Genomic DNA, 17,340 nt, shown 5'->3' with positions numbered 1-17,340 from the left:
TATGGACAGGGGGAGAGAGATTTACTTTAACCAGTTGGTTCACGCCATCATGGAGGTACAAATTCAACATTCCCTGTTGGGGCTGCCTAGTGAGGAAGGGCTGCCGTGGAGATCTTCCTTCCTTTGAGGAACCCAGCCTTTTGTTATCAAGGCCTTTAACTGAATGCCTTATGAAGCATAACCTGCTAACTCAAAGTTTACTGATTTAAATGGCAATAGAAATATCATTGTACTGCCCCACCCTCACCATGGCTCTAACAGCATACAAAGACACACTCATAGAAACATCTAGAATGATGTATGACCAAATATAGGACATGCTGAAAGGACTCGATATTATATCACCCACAGGGCAGATCCTGTCTATTGTCTTCTTGAAAAGCTCACAGCCTAGGCCTTGGCTACAGGTGGTCCCCTGAGCTGGGACATAGTCGATGTGTGTCCTGCAGCAGACTAGTCTTTTATATTCAACAAGCCCAGAAAATCATTGCAAGGACACCAGAAATCATTGCTCTTAAAACTTTATAGTAACAGAAATTGAGAACATCAAAAAGGCTTCTGGAAACAGCCTTTCTCTGTGAGTCTTGAAAGACAAGGTGGTATAACCTTAGCTACTGGTATTCAAACTTGAATCTGCCCTTCCCCCATTTATTTTTTTCCTTCTCGGCCCCTCTGCATTACAGATCTTCATCATCAAAGGTCTCCAGGCACTTCAACAGCATCATATCATCATCGACTGGAGGATCTGGTTCCTGTAGATCAGTAAACAAGAGATGGAAAATTAGGACCAGCGCAGGTTTCCAGGCAGTTAAGAAGGTCCCAGCATCCCAGGTGGGCTTAACACTCTAGCTTTGCCTGCATCTTCAGGCCAGGCAGGGGTCATGGTTATTTCTTTTTCTTTCTTCTTTTTCTTTTTCTTTTTTTGGTCTTTCGAGACTGGTTATTTCCATTTAGTTCGATACAACATTCTATGACTTCCAGGAAGGGCAGCAAAAAATTGGCTTCTGCCCCATGCTTGGAATTCCCATGCACCCATAAGAGAGGGAAAATCTTAAAGCTTTATCTAAAAACCCATCTACGGAATACTGTGACCCATACCATGATGCACCCACCAATCACATGCCTGGCTTTAAAAAAAGGAATGTGGTGGTCCTATATTTGTGGTACAGATATTAGAAGAGTTACGGGCAAGGCACTGCTCATAGGAGGCAGCCATTTGTGTGTAAAGAACACATAAATATCCATAGACTGCCTTTGAATAGATGGGCAAGAAACTGGTTCTGGTAATTGTCTCTGGGAAAGACTGAGGGATAGTCAGTAAGCACAATGACAAGAGAAAGACTGAGATTTTATTTAATATCCTTTGGGAAGTTTTAAATTTCATACCATGTAGATGCATTACCTATTATGAAAAAAAAACACTTAAAAAAAAAAGAAAAAGAAGCAACGTGTTTAGTAAAGGCTTCTCATTCTTTTCAAAGATGCCAGGCAACTTCTCAGGATTCTCTATTGTCTCTTCCCTAAGTGTAATTCCAGAGTTTTTGATTTCTCTTCTTCCTCTCTACCAAGCAGAAGATAACCCCTCTATTTGGTAGCCTGGCAGATCTGGGTTGATCTTTATGGATCCTTATACCAATCAACCATCTAATGAGAGCAGGATGTCCCAAGGGTGATACCCAGATGTGAGGTTTCCAACCTTCCACACCCCAACCCCTGCTCTGGAGAAGGTGGGCATCATCAAAACCATCAGAAGTTAGAGCAAGGCACAGAAAGAAGCAGCCCAGCCCGCCTAGCTCTTCATTTCAGACTTCTGGCCTCCAGAACTACTGCATGGATTGCTACTGTTTTTGTTTCTTTTTGTATGTGTGTTTTTCCCTTTTTTTAAAAAAAATTGTATTTTCTTCATTTACATTTCAAATGTCATTCCTTTTCCCGGTTCCCCCCCCTGAAACTCCCTATCCCATCCTCTCTCCCCTACTTCTATGAAGGTGTTCCTCCACCCACCCACCCACCCACCCCCATCTCCCCACCCTTGAATTTCCCTATACTGGGGCATCAAGCCTTCACAGGACCAAGGGCCTCTCCTCCCACTGATGCCCGACAAGGCCATTCTCTGCTACATATGCGGCTGGAGCCCTGGGTCCCTCCATATGTACTCCTTGATTGTTGATTTAGTCCCTGGGATCTCTGAGGGGTCTGGTTGGTTGATATTATTGTTCTTCCTATGGGGTTGCAAACCCCTTCAGCTCCTTTTTCTAACTCCTCCATTGGGGACCATTGGAGGGGTTAAAGTTCAAGAACTCTGCCTACTGTGGTTTCTTACCCTCGGCCCTTTGTTTCTGCCATGTAGGTTGAATCTGTTCTTAAAGCCCTGGCAAGATGTACTAATTTATTCGTATCCAACAGAAGGAATGTGGCAGGTGCTATAGGTTGGGCACCCAGGGACTGCTGGAAAGTAGACTGTGCAGAGACAGACACTGTCCCCGAGAGGAACTGAAAGTGGTGTCAGCAGGGAGAAATGAGGAACCAGTGAGAAAGAGGTCAAAGACACCTCTGCCCACATACATGGTGCCCTTGCTGAAAATGTTTGTCGCTGTTATATTGCTATTTTAAACAAACAGCTGTATCTTGCTAGGTTAACTGAGGAGAAACCATGGCGGTGCATCTGAAAGGGCCTGTCCCCTGATGGTGTGGTCTCAGTATCCCTCACCCCTATGAGAGTTCAGGAATGGCCTCCTAACTGGGATCCTGTGACTCACGTCACCACCAGCTACAGTGTGAGCTTTTAGAGAGAAGTTAGCCTTCAAAAGCTGACAAGAAATAGCACTGAAGATTCACAGATGACCAAATCAAATAGCTCACACAATGTTTATGAGTGTCCGCTAGGAGCTAGCCCTTGGGATCTGGCCTTGCTACAAAGGGCTCCTGTGAAGATCTGTCCTGGAGGAAATTCCCCTGCCTCTTTCTTCAGTTTCTCTGGTATCCTCCATTGTACAGAAGGCACCAGACTGAAGCTGAACGACCACGAAGTGAACTAACGAGCCTGAAACCCTCTGAGACGGATGGAGTCAGGGTGGGCCAGAGTGCCCTCCCCACTAAAGGTGTTGGTAGAGATTTTCCTGTTCCCTTACCTCGTTTAATGGAGTGTTAACACAGCCAAGGCCTTTGAAAAACTCAATGATCTGTATGTAGAGCTGAAATTTCTCCTCTGGATTATCTGAGTTGCAGCTGGCAAACACAGCACTGACAGTAGAAGAAATAGAAACGATTTAGAATCTAACCTTTCACCTGGGCTTGCTACCACCCATCCCCTAAACACCGGCTCACTGTGCAAACTTTCAGCACCCAGGGGAATGGTCAAGTAGCCCAGGGCTGTTCCTGGGAAGTGTGTACCACCTCACTGAAAGGCCCTATCTGGAAGGCCTGCAAAGTGACTACGGCAAGCCTGTCTCTTCCGTCCTGAGGTAGTATTCTAAGCTGTGACCTCCTGAGTAAAGAGATGGCAGCTCCCCTTACTCTCAGTCTTCTGCAGCAGGGCCTGTGGTTTGGGGCCATCTGAGGCAGCTCAGGGAGTCCACACTCAGTGTGGGTTCAGCCAGGGAGGAGTCCCCACTCAGTGCACTTCCCATGGTACTCAGCTTAGAGCCAATAGTAGTTCTACCTTGTGGGTGGGCTTCTTCCTCTCTAGCTTTAGGAGCATCTCTGTGCAGCTAGTGCCTTGCAGTACAGAGGCTGAGTATCGTAAGGCAGACCCGCCCTCACGTCTTCATGGCCACACCCCCAGAGCCTTGGCCACGCCCCGGTGACCCCTGACCACGCCCCTGGACTGGAATGGGAGGACTTCCTGTTAACAGCCTAGGCATCCTTTTCTACAGAAGTTAGGAAAAGACATTTTAATGGGTTTCTTTTTTGTCTTTGCAGCAGAACGTGGAGTTCCTAACACTGTTTCACAAATGTACTCTGACAACTTCTCGACAACGTTGTTCTTACAAGCTAAACCCAGCGTTGAAGTAGGAATGTGGGGTTCTAGCCATTGCTGCAATATGGTCTCCACACAAAGGTGGGAAGCGCTCACGATGCATTGCTTCCTGGCAATCCCCAAGCCTGGTGAGACCTGCGTCTGGGAGGTGGGGTGGAGGAACCAAGGTTCAGGCAGCTTGAAGTTCTGCTTGAAGCCACCAGGTCATGGCTTCCAGGACTCCTTGTAGTCCAGGCTGCCACTGGGAGGACTTTTCACTCTGATCATAAGGACCTGGATGTCCTTCAGTCCCGTGGCAAAAAAAAAAAAAGAAAAACTTTACATGTCAAGCATATTGTCAGCCAAGACCATAGCTTCTCAAATAGCAGCTGCAGAACGTCAGTTCTAGATTGTCTCACTCTGGGAAAGTCCCCCTTGAAGCTTCTTGCTTTAAATCTTTTCAGGTCCCAGGGTTGGAGAGGTGACTCAGAGCTTAAAAACACTGTCTAATCTTCCAGAGGTCCTGAGTTCAATTCCCCACAACCACATAGTGGCTCTTAACCATCGCTAATGTGATCTAATGCCCTCTTCTGGCATACAAGTGTACATGCAGATAGAATATATATATATATATATAATGTAAATGAATCTTTCTAAAAAGTCTTTCAGATCCCATTCCACATCTCCTCACTGTGGTGCAGCCGTCCATCCTTTCCTCTTCTGCTCCTGTCAGTGCCTCACTTTGTACAGCTTAGAGATCCCTTCAGCTCGAAGCTTATTCCTATGTTAGTTCTGTGTGTCCACCAGACTGGATGCCTTATGGGCCAGAGCTAAGTGTTTCCCCGGCAAAACTTATATTTGTATGAGTTTAAATGATGGAAGATATAGCTAACCCTCAGAATGATAGAACGGTGTAATGGTTCCTATATGTTTGGCCCAGGGAGTGGCACTATTAGGAGGTGTGGTCCTGTTGGAGTAGGTGTGTCACTGTGGTGTGGGCCCTAAGACCCTCATCCTACATGGAAGTCAGTATTCTGCTAGCAGCGTTCAGATAAAGATGTACAACTCTCTGCTCCTCCTGCACCGTGCCTGCCTGGATGCTGCCATGCTCCCACCTTGATGATAATGAACTGAACCTCTGAACCTGTAAGCCAGTCCCAATTAAATGTTGTCCTTTTAAGAGTTAACTTGGTCATGGTGTCTGTTCACAGCAGTACAACCCTAACTGAGACAAAGGGTATCAGGACTGTTATCAAAAATGCCCTACAGGTATGTGGTTACAGAGAAGGTGATATCTACAGGGAACTGGTCTTTCTCAGGCTTTGTCTCTGCCTTGACTTGATTGTCCAATCTCCAGAACCTTGAGCAGTGAGTATCTGTTGTTTCTAAGATGTGTTGTACAGGATGGATCAGTAGTATGTCTGTGACTGCCCAGAGCAGGCATGAGCAGGACCAAGGCACACTGGGGAAACTAGCAAGTAAGAGACATGTTCTTAGAACCCTGAGCATGTACTGGGTATGTGCCAGCCCTGGGCCAGGGAGGATGAATTTCCTTCTTTGAGGTTATATGTCTATCTGTGGGATGCAGAAGAGTAGCTGCAAACACCTCAGGAACGAGGAACTCATGCACACCCACTCACACACACAGTCACATCCACCCTAACAGTCTCACACCTATACACACACATACAACTTCACATATGTACACCACACCCAGATGTAATCTCACACCCATGAATCATACGTACACACTTTCCTCTACCACCTTCCTTACCTGATGTTAGACATACGCTGGGCCTCACTCTTGTCCAGGAAACTTGCCACATCAAAAGCATCTTCAAAAAGGATCTGAAAGAGAGGACATTACCTGTGTCAGAGCTAACACTGCAGTCTGCTGCATATCAGGGCTACTGGGCCAAGAGCAGCAGGCAGGCTCTCTCTTGGCATCCTGTACATCCAAAGGGCACACATATCAAATCTAGCTTCTAACTCAGGGTCTCTGCTCAGTGATCTTCCCAGGGAGTTACTGCAAGGAAGAGAAGGAGCTGGGGACTGCTACCACCGACCATCAATCTACATCCAGGAAAGGGCAATCCAAACCTTTCCAATCCAAACTTTGGAGATATATCCAGGTCTACAACCCATAATCCCATCTCATCCCCAGGGGCTGAGTCAGGGTGAGGGTGAGGGGGGCTGGCTTCCGATGCCTGTTCACTCACTGGCAAGGTCAGCAAAGAACTTCTTTCAAATTCTCTTTTATAAAACAAGTCACAACAGCCACACTCAAATGTCTGTCCATTCCAAAATTCCAACTTTCTAGTATCTTTGACTTGAGCTTCAGTATTGGAGAGATGGCACAGAAGCTAGGAGCACATAGGGCTCTTGGAAAAGACCCAAGTTCAGTTCCTTGAACCTACATTGGGCAGTTCACAACTGCCTCTAATGCAGTTCTAGGGGATCTGGTGTTCTTTATGCTCTGTACGCACCTATGTGCTCGCACATGCACACACACACACACACACACACACACACACACACTTTTATAGTTAAGAATAAAATAGTAAAATCTTTTTAAAGGCCGGGCAGTGGTGGCGCATGCCTTTAATCCCAGCACTTGGGAGGTAGAGGCAGGCGGATTTCTGAGTTCGAGGCCAGCCTGGTCTACAGAGTGAGTTCCAGGATAGCTGGGGCTATACAGAGAAACCCTGTCTCGGAAAACAAAAAACAACAACAAAAAAAATCTTTTTAAAGGGTATTAAAAATTTTCCCTCCTTCCTTCTCCCCTCCTTTTTAATGTGAAGACATAGCAAGAAAGACCTAGCCAGATGTCAGCTCAGAAGTGTGGCTTTCTCAGCCCCCTGAACAGTGAGCTAACAAGTTTGTATGTTGTTGATGTCTCAGATTCAGGATTCTATAGTGGCACAAAAGGGGAAAGATGCCAACAGTGCAGTTGCTACAAGAAGGTATGTATGTATGTATGTATGTATGTATGTATGTATGTATGTATGCATGCATGCCTGCATGTATGTATGCATGCATATATGCATGCATGTATGTATGTATGTATGTATGTATGCATGTGAGTGAGTTAAACTCAAATATGTTGACAGTATTAGTGATTGTCTGCTTCATAAAAGAAGTTCATGAATATCATGGGAATTCTGAACCAGGAATAGATGAGTTAAGAATCATCGAGTAACTCTCCTGCCAGAGATACTCATTGCTGACACAGTGACTGACTTCTTTGCAGTCATTTCCTTCATCGTGTTATAAGAATTACAATGATTAATAATATGAGAATACACTTGTTTAGATAGTTTTGATCCTGCTTTCTCCTGAATTTGTGTTCAAACAGAATACTAAGTATTCAAACAAACTTGATTTACACTTCAGTTTGGGAGGCTTAGCAAAAATACAGGGGCACCTAGGTACATTTGAATTTCAGATTAGAAGACTTAATATTTATTTAGTGCAAGAAAGGCTGGAGAGATGGCTCAGTGGTTACGAGTACTTGCTGTTCTTCCAGAGGACTCAGGTTCAATTCCCAGCACCCACGTGCAGCCCACAACTGCCTGTAACTCCAGTTTCAGGGAATCTGATACCATCACTCAGACATACATGCAGGCAAAATACCAATGTACAGAAAATAAAAATAAATTAGGTTATTTTTTTTTTTAAGTGTAACTGGACTTGCTTCCTTTTCTCTGACACACACTTATACTGGCAGCCACCCTGAGGAGACAAGAGCGGTTCTCTGGCCCTGATGAGTTTACCAGGGGCTCTACCCCATACCCGGTATATGTAGTTCTTTCCCAGAGGGCAAACATCTTCTCTAGAGTCTTCCTCAATTTGCCACCCCCTGGAACACAAGCTTTGAAATTTGGGCCAGCCAGATGGTTTTCTTCTCTGATATTCCTCTTGTTACTTTGAGGACCATGTGGAAAGGGGTCATAGAAGGGCCTGTGTTCCCATGTCTTCAGCTTTGCATCTCTTCCCACAGATTTGAGATAGAGAGGCCCTCCCTAAGCTAACCTCATATAATTAATTAGTCCACGCAACAACAGACCACTCGTTCTCCTCATATACACAAAGCCAGGAGTCACCTGCTGAAGGGCATTGAGAAAGTCAAGGCAAAGGACCGTCCCATGGGGTCCGCTCACCTCTTCTGGGGTGGACTCCAGTGAGCAGCTGGCTCCTTGGCTGTCCATGCCGCTGTCCTTCAAGCTCCCCTCCGCACCGGCCAGCTCTAGACAGGCCTCGGTGAGGTCTGAGAAGGTGCTGTGCTGCTGTTCCCACACCTGTAGGAGCTTGACCTTTTTCTCCTCAGAGAGAGTCTGCCACAGGTGGGAGATGGCCGCAGAGACAATAGGGAGTGTCACTTCCTGTTCGGAGATGATGCTGTTCATGGTTAGGAGGTCCATCGTCTGCTTGTAAAAGTTGAGGTACCTGCAACAGACATGGTTTGTCCCTCAGGCATGTAGCCAGATCTCTATGACTGGGCCATAGCTCACAGTCGTGACCACCATTGGCTTATCAACAACATAGTCATAGTTTTGTCTCTACCTTCCTCTGGCCTCACAAATGCAGCAGTTATCTTGAGGGCCACGGGGGACATGGATTCATGCCTCTCTCATTTCTTTTGCTCCCAAAGCTCCCCGCCTTGTACAAGGCATGGCTGCTTTAGCTCTCCCCACTATGGGTATATTCTGAGACTATAAAGTAGCAGGCCTGCTCTAATTTCGGGCTTGAAAGACTCAGCAAGGAGTGAACCTCCTTGTCCCTAGTCCATGCCTCTGGAAGCCAACATGGCTGCTGGAGGGTCTTAAGTCTGTGGAGGAGGCATTAGAAGTTTGAGCAAACCAGGTACCATCTTTATATAAGAGCAGATGCGGCCTGGCTCTCAACCTCCAAAAGTAGATTTGTGAGGTGTGGGGGTGTGTGGTAGGAGGGGTGAGTACTAAATATTGCTGTCAGCAGCACTTTTTCCCCAGAGACCCCCAACCAATCACTCATTCTAAATAATAACTGTATTTGCTATACAAATATAACTTTAAGGTTGTTTGCCCGGCCCCTTAGCTGGGTCCGTTGGGGTTCCCACATGGAAATCCTGTAGTTTGGTGATTTGGAACCTGGTTTGAATCATGCATGCTTGGAGGCTGCCATTCAGGACAGCTGGAGTGTCTGTCCCCTTGCCCATAGAATCCCACTGCATGCATAAATCATCCCACCGGGTCATTGATACCGTTCAAATTCCATGAGGTCTGGCAAAAGAGTGGGAGAGGAGTGGGAGAGATCCACTTTTTTCTCCTCTTCCTCTTCTTCCTCCTCTTCCTGGTACTCTTCTTCATCTCTCTCTTCACCATTTTCTTCTTCTTCTACTTCTTCTTCTACTACTTCTTCTCCTTCTCCTTCTCCTTCTCCTTCTTCCTCTTCTTCTTCTTCAGCATCCAGCCCAACAACCTCAGTGGGGAACCATTCAGGGGGGCTGTCCTGAGGAAAACTGTTTAGGAATAAACTGGGAGAGAATTCAGAATCAAGAGAGTGCTTGGCGAATCTCACCAGTGAGTGCACACACCAAAATCCATAATACAATTTCACTAGCTAAATAATTTAAATATATAGATAATAACCAAGTAGCCTTTATGAATATAAGATGGCTGGTACATGGTTTGAAAGCCAGTCAGTTTGCCATATCCACAGGCTATAAAAGAAAAGGCATGTGTTTATCTCCTTTGATTCCTCTGTGAACAAGAAAGTGATAAAGTCTGTGTGGAGGGAGACTGGAGGCAGCTTCTCCTTGACACATTTTTTTAATGTCTTCACATGGCATAACTTGATTTTTAACAAAAATTTCCACTAGACTATAATGTCATTAATATTTAATATATTTTAGATTTAATTAATATTAAATATTAATGTATATATGTAATATATTGAATAATTATTTCACACAGGCTATAATACATATTTGTTGTTTAGAAGTTTGGAAAACAGGGCTGAAGAGACGGCTTTGTGTATAAGAGCACTGGCTGCTCTTCCAAGAGGACCTAAGTTCAATTCTCAGTACCTACACAGCTGTTCATACCCACTTATAACTCCAGTCCTGGAGATCCAGCATCCAGCCTCCAAGTACACTACAGGCACATGCAGGCAAAACACCCATCCATGTAAAATAAAAATAGATAATTTAAAGCATTTAACTTAAGAAATAAAATAAAATTCTGGAAACCAGAGGAAAAAATGTACAGAGAAGAAAATGAAAGTTCTAAGTGTCCACACCAAAAAAAACTCTAGACAAGACCATAATGCCATAGAGTTTGGTAGGCTATAACAGCAAAGCGACTGTAGCCCTCTCTGGGGTGGGGGAGACATGACTTGCACTCTGGGTCTCATCAGAGGCCCACCTGGACCTATATCATGCCTTTGGAGATGGCCATGCCATGGGACAATGGAGACAACAGGGGCCTGATGGTTCTCCCTCAAGTACAAGATGTAGTCTGGGGTCTGCAGATTCCGTGCATGAGAAAGGGGCATTATGCCATCTTTTGACAGCAATGCAGAGCAGAGAACATACCTACACACCGTGCATGCAAAGCACAGGCAGTGACTTGACTTCACTTACGGTTTACATGTGAGCTTCCCCTTCCCCTTTCCCTAAAAGTCTCTCGTGTGAGGGCTTTGTGTCTGTTGCTGATACTGTTTCGGGAGACCTTGGACCATAAGATTATAAGTCCTAGCTAGAAGAAGTAGGTCACTGGAGTGGGGCTTTGGGGGTATCTTGTCCCTGACCCCTTCTTATCCCTCTCTTTGCTCCCTGTCTTCTGTGAGCTGAATGACCCCCCCCTTCCACATCTCTGATGCCATGATATCCCTGCTCAAGCTCATGGGGCTAAGAAACATGAACCCAACTCTCTGCAACTGTGAGCAAAACCAGTGCTTCCTCTTCGTGTGGTCATCTCAGGTGTCTGGATCACAGTGGTGAGGAAAGTGGAGCAAACATAGGAGAAGGACATTTCCCAAACCAGTCTCTCTGTTCAAGTTTGACTATGATGTCAGCAGAGTCTTCCACATCTGTTACACACACACACACACACACACACACACACACACATAAATACACACATATATAACACATACACATGCCAAGATATGTGGGTAAACTCCATGATCTCCTTTCTCTTAAGTAGTGTGAAAAGTGAAAAATTATCAGATGGGCGTATATCCATGAGTGTTAACATGAATTTTCAGAGGAGTGAGATGATACACAGTTTCATGCTTTTCTGAATTCTGTAGTAAGCATGAATCATTTAGGAAGAATATCCAAGCCACGTTGTGAGGATGAAGGAAGGATAAAGCTGTAAGGAACGAGACAGCTGTACGTGGGTGAGAGTGACCCTGATGGCCTTGCTCACTGGAGGCTGCTGTCACGCAGCGTTGACGGCTCCCAGCTCCAGTACCTGCCAGGTCTCACCTGTCATTGTCAGAGTACATTCTGGCATATTCTTCCTTGACCTCCTGTAAGCTGTTGGGATTCCCATCTTGCAGGTTGAAGAATCCTATCAGGAATATGAGGGCAAGAGTTATAATGAGAAAAAAAAATCAGACCTTTGGGTCTCTCTTGCCTGTCAGGGACCCCAGGGGGAGGGGGGCACAGAAAACCTAGACCCTCCCAGCTTTAGAGAGCACAAAGTCATTTCCCACTTCTCCAAGGCATGAGGGGAGAGTCAGGTTAAGTACTAGTCTACTTCCTCTCTGGTCCCTAAAGCTGAGGTCAGAGGCCTTTGGCCTTGTCCCATTAGGGAGCCCATCACACCCACACAGCCTGGGGACCCTTGTCTATGCTGCCATGGTACAAATTCCCTGGGATGGGGACCAGTTATGGCCCAAGCACAGTGCCTGACACACCGTAGGTTCTTAACACATATCTCTGTCTTCAATGGGAAACCTGAGACAGCCGTCTCTAGGAAGGGGGTCTCTTGCCTTTGAGCTTCAGCAAATTATCCAAGCTTTGTTCCATTTCCTGAATATGAACCTTCGTCTTATTCAGTACCTGCCACTGAGGACACAGACAGACATTGTTGAAAACACAGCCTTTCACTGCTGAACCGATTTTCTTTATGGGCCCAGGAAACCCCTTGTCTTTCTGAGGTCATACACCTCCCCCCGCCCCCATGCAAGTCCCATCTTTGGTCTTGTCTATGGAATGGATAGGAAGTTTGTCCCAGGGTACAGAAGGTATGGAGACATGTTGGCATTCTATAGATGGATGGTCACTGAAATACCAAAGTGTTCGGGAATAAGATGTGTTGAGAAAACAACCACAGCTGATGTAGGGTCACTGATGTCTGCATAGGCTGCTTGCAGGTGGGACACTGTGACAAGGGGACTCAGCAGACTGAATGTCAACCTCAGCCTCACATAAAGACCCACTAGACTTCTGCTCAAGTTGTGACCATGTGCAGCTCAGTATCTTTTTCTCAAAATGTTTATTTGCTGAACTCATATACTCTGTGTAGCTGGGTATGTTGGCATCTGTCTATAATCCCAGAACTCAGTAGGTAGAGGCAGAAGGATCTCAGGAATTCAGTGTCAGTTGCATATTGAGTTCAAGGTCAACCTGGGATACGTGAGACCCTGTTTAAAACAAAAAAGAAGAAAATAATTAAAATATTTTATGTGATCTAAACATATCTAAAAATAGCAAATGTTCTGTGGATTTGAATTCAGATTTTTTCCCCTTCCTTCCCACCCTTCATCCTATATTCCTCACTGTCCTTGATTTGGAATGCAAGGGCTAGGAACCTTGGCTGTTCTTAGGACGGCAAGATGATGCTCTGGTTACTCTGCTCTAAATGTTTATGCTCTTTGTGTTACATACAGTGAACCTAACCCTCACTCGAAGAAATTCAAAGGTAGGGTCTTTGGGGAGGCAATTGTCATGAGAGCAGCCACTGCATCTATGGGACTAATACCCTAAGAAAAAGAGGCTCAAAACCAAAAAAAAAAAAAAATAAAGAGGCTCAAGGAAGCTTGTGCACTCTTCCACATGAGGACATGGCTAGATTGCAACTCTATATGAAACAGACATGCTAGCCTCCACCAGACACTAAATCTGCTGGCACCTTGAACTTAGACAGTTTAGCCTCTAGAGATGTGAGTAGTAATGCATTTCTGTGGCTTATGAGTTTCTCAGGATAGGGTGTTTTGTGTTAGCAGGTGTATCAGTCTGCGATGCTGGCATTGTGGTCCAGAGCCAGTGCCCTGCCTTGACTCAGCAGGACCTCTCAGCTCTCCCCCTGCACTCTTTTCCTCTCTTTCTTTGAGGCCAGGTCTCTCTCTCATGTAGCCCAGGGTAAACTCGAACATACTGGGTATCCAGGAATGACCTCGAGCCTCTGGTTCTTCCAGAGTGCTGACTGTACAGATGTGCACCACCATTCCAGGTTTTACAGTGCTGGAGATGGATCCCAGGGCTTCGTGTCTGCTAGGTAGGCACCCTACCACCTAAGGTACACCCTTCCCCATGTCTCCTTATGTCCCTACTGCATCAGGGAAGCTATAGACATTAATGTTGATTTTTTCCTAGAATAATTTTTCATATAATTTCATGTCTATTTTCTAACCATTTACTGTTTGATGGGAGAATACCACAATGACCCTTTAGAGGCCATAGGACAACTGTCAGGGGTCACTTCCACCATGTGGGTTCTGGGGATTGAACTTAGGCCATCAGTCTTGATAGCCAGCACCTTTTCCTGCTGGGCTTTTCCTCCTGCCTTTTATTTATTTATTCATTTGTTTGTTTATTTGTTTACTTATTTATTTTGGGGTAGGGTAATCATATTAAAATAGAGCCCTTGGGCTGGTCCCCAGTTCAATATAATTGATGTCCTTATGAGAAGGAGAAATGTGGACAGACACAGAACAGGGAGACCTAGGGAGAAGATAACATGAAGGCAGGCAGACATGGATGGTGGCTGGAGTGGTGCCACTGTAAGCCAAGGGATGGCAGGGATGGGTGGAGGGTTCGAGAAGCTAGCAGAGGCATAAAAGGTTCTCCTCTGAGGCTGTCAGTGGGACCAGACCCCGACCTTGTCAATTAACTGCTGTTGTTTTAGGTACCCTACCTATGTTTGCCGTCTTATTATGGCAGCTGCGGAGAACTAAGAAAACCCTGCCACTGATCAGCCTCATAGAGCAACTTTTTTCCATGTAGAATCCCAGGCTGTCCTTCCAATAACCAAGAAAAGAGAGAAAACAGCGGGTAGCTGGGTTCCCAGCACTTGTGGCTGTACCACTCAGCACAGACGATTTAACTTCTCAGAGCCTCGCTTTTTCTGGTCTGTAACATGAGAAGGATGTGGACAGAGGTGCAAGCAATGAACAGCAGAGTATACTGGGAAACAACAGGATGATGTCCGACGGCCATGTTGGACTTTTCCTTTGAGTCATGACCTGTGAGGAAGCCATTGAGTATTCCCTTGTTTCACAGATGTGGCAACTGAAGGAAGGCCAGAAGTAACTTGCCTCTCATTTAACTGAGACTAGTCAAGAGCCATGTTCTTACCTACCAAAGCATGAAGCCAAAATTTGGGGAAGAGGGGGTACATGGAGGAGGGTGCATATGGTTTTCCTCCAAATTTTTAGCTGCACGCCTCACAGCAAGGCCATGGGTGCCTGTTTTCTGCTTGACTGTCCTTCTAGAATGTACACACATCTCCATTAGTCATTGATGGACTAAAATGCCTAAAGACAGGGACTTTAGGGTTTTAGGCCCCCTCAGAAGCAAGTACCTCTTTATTCATGTGGAACATGGCTATGCCCTGGGAAAGCTCTGCTTCTCAGCAGAGACCCCACTCTTTCTCCCCAAAATCCTAAACTTGCTTTTCCTTCACTACTCACCAGCCCTTCACCCTTTCCCAAGGGCAGGTGGGGGATCTGTGGGGGAATTCCTGCACTGAAAACAGTACAGGTACCAGTTGGAGCCCTATACCAAGTGGTCAGGAGCTACCTTTTAAAATTTCCACAGAGGCTTGGGCCTACTCAGGAGCTCTTTTATGGTGTCTTCCTACCCCAACCCAAACTGGAAATCCTCTGGGAATTCTAGTAACAGAAAGCTTTAAAAGGTTATGATTGTTGCTTTGTTGAAGGTGCTATCCCCAGAAGGAAGCCAACCAGCTGGGAGTGGGTTCCCAGGTACAAAGAGTTCAGACAGGGAGATGAGGAAAGAGTCAGGCTTGGAGTGGGAACTTTTGGGCCTTGCTTTCTACCAGAGGGCAAGTGTCTCCCCTCCCCCTCTCTCTACCTTCTAGATGTGAGGAAATACGGGGACTCTCCACTGTGGCCACTTGTAATGCTCTCACCATTACAAACTTGATTTCTTCTACCAGCACCCCACCTACCAGGCCTTTCTCCAGTCTCTGGACATTAATTAATTAATTAATTAATTAATTGTTAAATAGCAGCTGAAGAAGATAACCGAGAAGAGCTGGGTGGTGCACACACCTGTCATCTGATAGACCAGCCTGACTACATCTTAAGGAAGGAAGCTATTTTGTTATGAGGTTAGAACAAGTTCCTTTCTGTTTCCAGCAAAATTCAACTTGACTATGCTTTAACCTGTTTCTGAAATTTGATGTTCCCCGCCCTATGGAGTTGCACTCACACCTTGATTATCCTCCGATAAAGTGTTCTGCCAAAGAATTTTAAGCTGTTCTGCCAAGTTCCTATGTAATCAAAATTCTTCTGGAAACTCCCCAACCTTTGAACATGCCCCCCACACCCCCCATCCCCGGTCTTGACTATATAAACCCTACCCTCCCTTTCCTGTGCCTGATGCTGTATTTCCAAACTTCACATTGGGGGAGATAGCCGTAATTGATAGAAAATAAAGCTTGCTTAATTTGACCAAAGAATTTGGGGTAATGGTCTTTCCTCTCGTTCGGTAGGATTAACATCATTCTAGCACTGGGGCGGCAAAGGCAGGAGGGTGGGATTTTGAGGATGGTCTAGTCTCTGGAAAGTTTTAGACCAGCCTGGGCTACATGGAAACTGCCTCAAACATCAGCATCGATAAAAATAAAAAAGAGTAGGAAAAGATAAATGCCTCGAGATACATGTATACTGAGCCTGCACATGAGTGCCAGTGTGTATTCTCTTCTAGTATTGTACATGTGTTTCTGGTGTGTGTGTGTGCTTGTGCTCATGCACACGCATGTGTATAGATAGATCCACAGGGTCCCAGGGCATCTGTTGGGGGATGACTGTTGCCTACCAAGTAACCACATGGTCTCTCTCCAACCCATAATTTCCCTTCTCAGGTCAAGCTGCTTGGCTGCTGGTAGAGAAACTTGGCTTTGACAGTTTGCCTATGGGCAGCAGGGCTGGTAGCTCTAGGCCAGTCCTTACTTTACAGTCCCACCATGTGGAGAAATGTTTTACCATCCCCATGTCCCTGTACCTTTGAGGCTGTGATATCAGATTGGGAGTAAACTGTCTTCCTTAGGTAGTTGAAGAGCCCTACCAGAGTGGCTCGATGGCGGGCCTGGGACAGTCGTCTGCGGGCCACCCGAGGCTCAAGCTGCTGCAGCTGTGCCACTGGCTGGGGTGCCCCATCATCATTGGGCTGGTTGCCTTCTCCAGGGGTGGCCATTATAATCTACAATATAATATACCCCCTTTAGCCTTGCATAATAGAGATACATTATCTCTAATGCAGACAGAAAGGACGGAGCTCACAAGGCGGTGAATATAACCAACAAGACCCACGATAAACCACAGGTGACCCCAAATCTCCTATGAAGCTTGGTTCCTAAAATTACAAAGCATTTACAGTGGTATTCCAGTTGAGGGGCACTGGGGCTTACCCCAGCAAGATTCCAGCACATTACAGGGACTCGCTAGACATTCAACAGCCAAGGTTGAACCAGGACCTTGAGAGCTTGTCCTTCCTAATCTGTTTAAAGCTGAACAGGCTTGGGTTCCACACTGTGTGATCTTTCTAACCTTATGAATGGCCCTTCTTAGGTATAGGAAGCAGTTACAAATGGTATCAAGATGTCCACTGTGGAGCTGTGGACTTTCCCGTGCATGTATTATACCTCAGAGTGAAAGAAGAGCCACAGATATGCTACTGCCTATGAAAGCAAGCAGATACACGGAACTTCATTGGGGAGCAGGCATTGCTTTGCCTTGTCTTGCTTCTGCTACTTTGTAAAGATGACCATTATATTGACATTTGCCATAGATGACTTTACAAAGTAGGAGTCCTTCCTTTTCGTGAGATGAATCTGAGACTATATAAGGTTTTTTTTCCCTTTCTTTTTCTTCTTTTTTTTTTTCAAGAGGCTCCACACAATCCAGGCTGATCCCCTTGCCTCTAC

General features: G+C 45.7%; 1 protein-coding gene across 1 annotated transcript; it reads right to left on the bottom strand.

The window, feature by feature from the left end:
* Positions 1–504: 504 nt before the first annotated feature.
* Stra8 (stimulated by retinoic acid 8) lies at positions 505–16,610 on the bottom strand. The gene is made up of 8 exons (XM_028768464.1): positions 16,419–16,610; positions 11,939–12,014; positions 11,430–11,514; positions 9,201–9,473; positions 8,119–8,404; positions 5,733–5,806; positions 3,132–3,243; positions 505–752 (listed from the first exon to the last, which is right to left on the bottom strand). Exons 1-8 carry the CDS (start codon positions 16,608–16,610, stop codon positions 678–680), a joined length of 1,173 nt encoding a protein of 390 aa, XP_028624297.1. The 3' UTR covers positions 505–677.
* Positions 16,611–17,340: the final 730 nt, after the last annotated feature.

The sequence above is a fragment of the Grammomys surdaster genome, unplaced genomic scaffold, assembly GCF_004785775.1.
Source record: "Grammomys surdaster isolate TR1022 unplaced genomic scaffold, NIH_TR_1.0 186, whole genome shotgun sequence".
Classification (NCBI taxonomy): Eukaryota; Metazoa; Chordata; class Mammalia; order Rodentia; family Muridae; genus Grammomys; species Grammomys surdaster.
The sequence above is the reverse complement of the archived record's forward strand: the minus strand, read 5'-3'. Positions and strand labels throughout refer to the sequence as shown.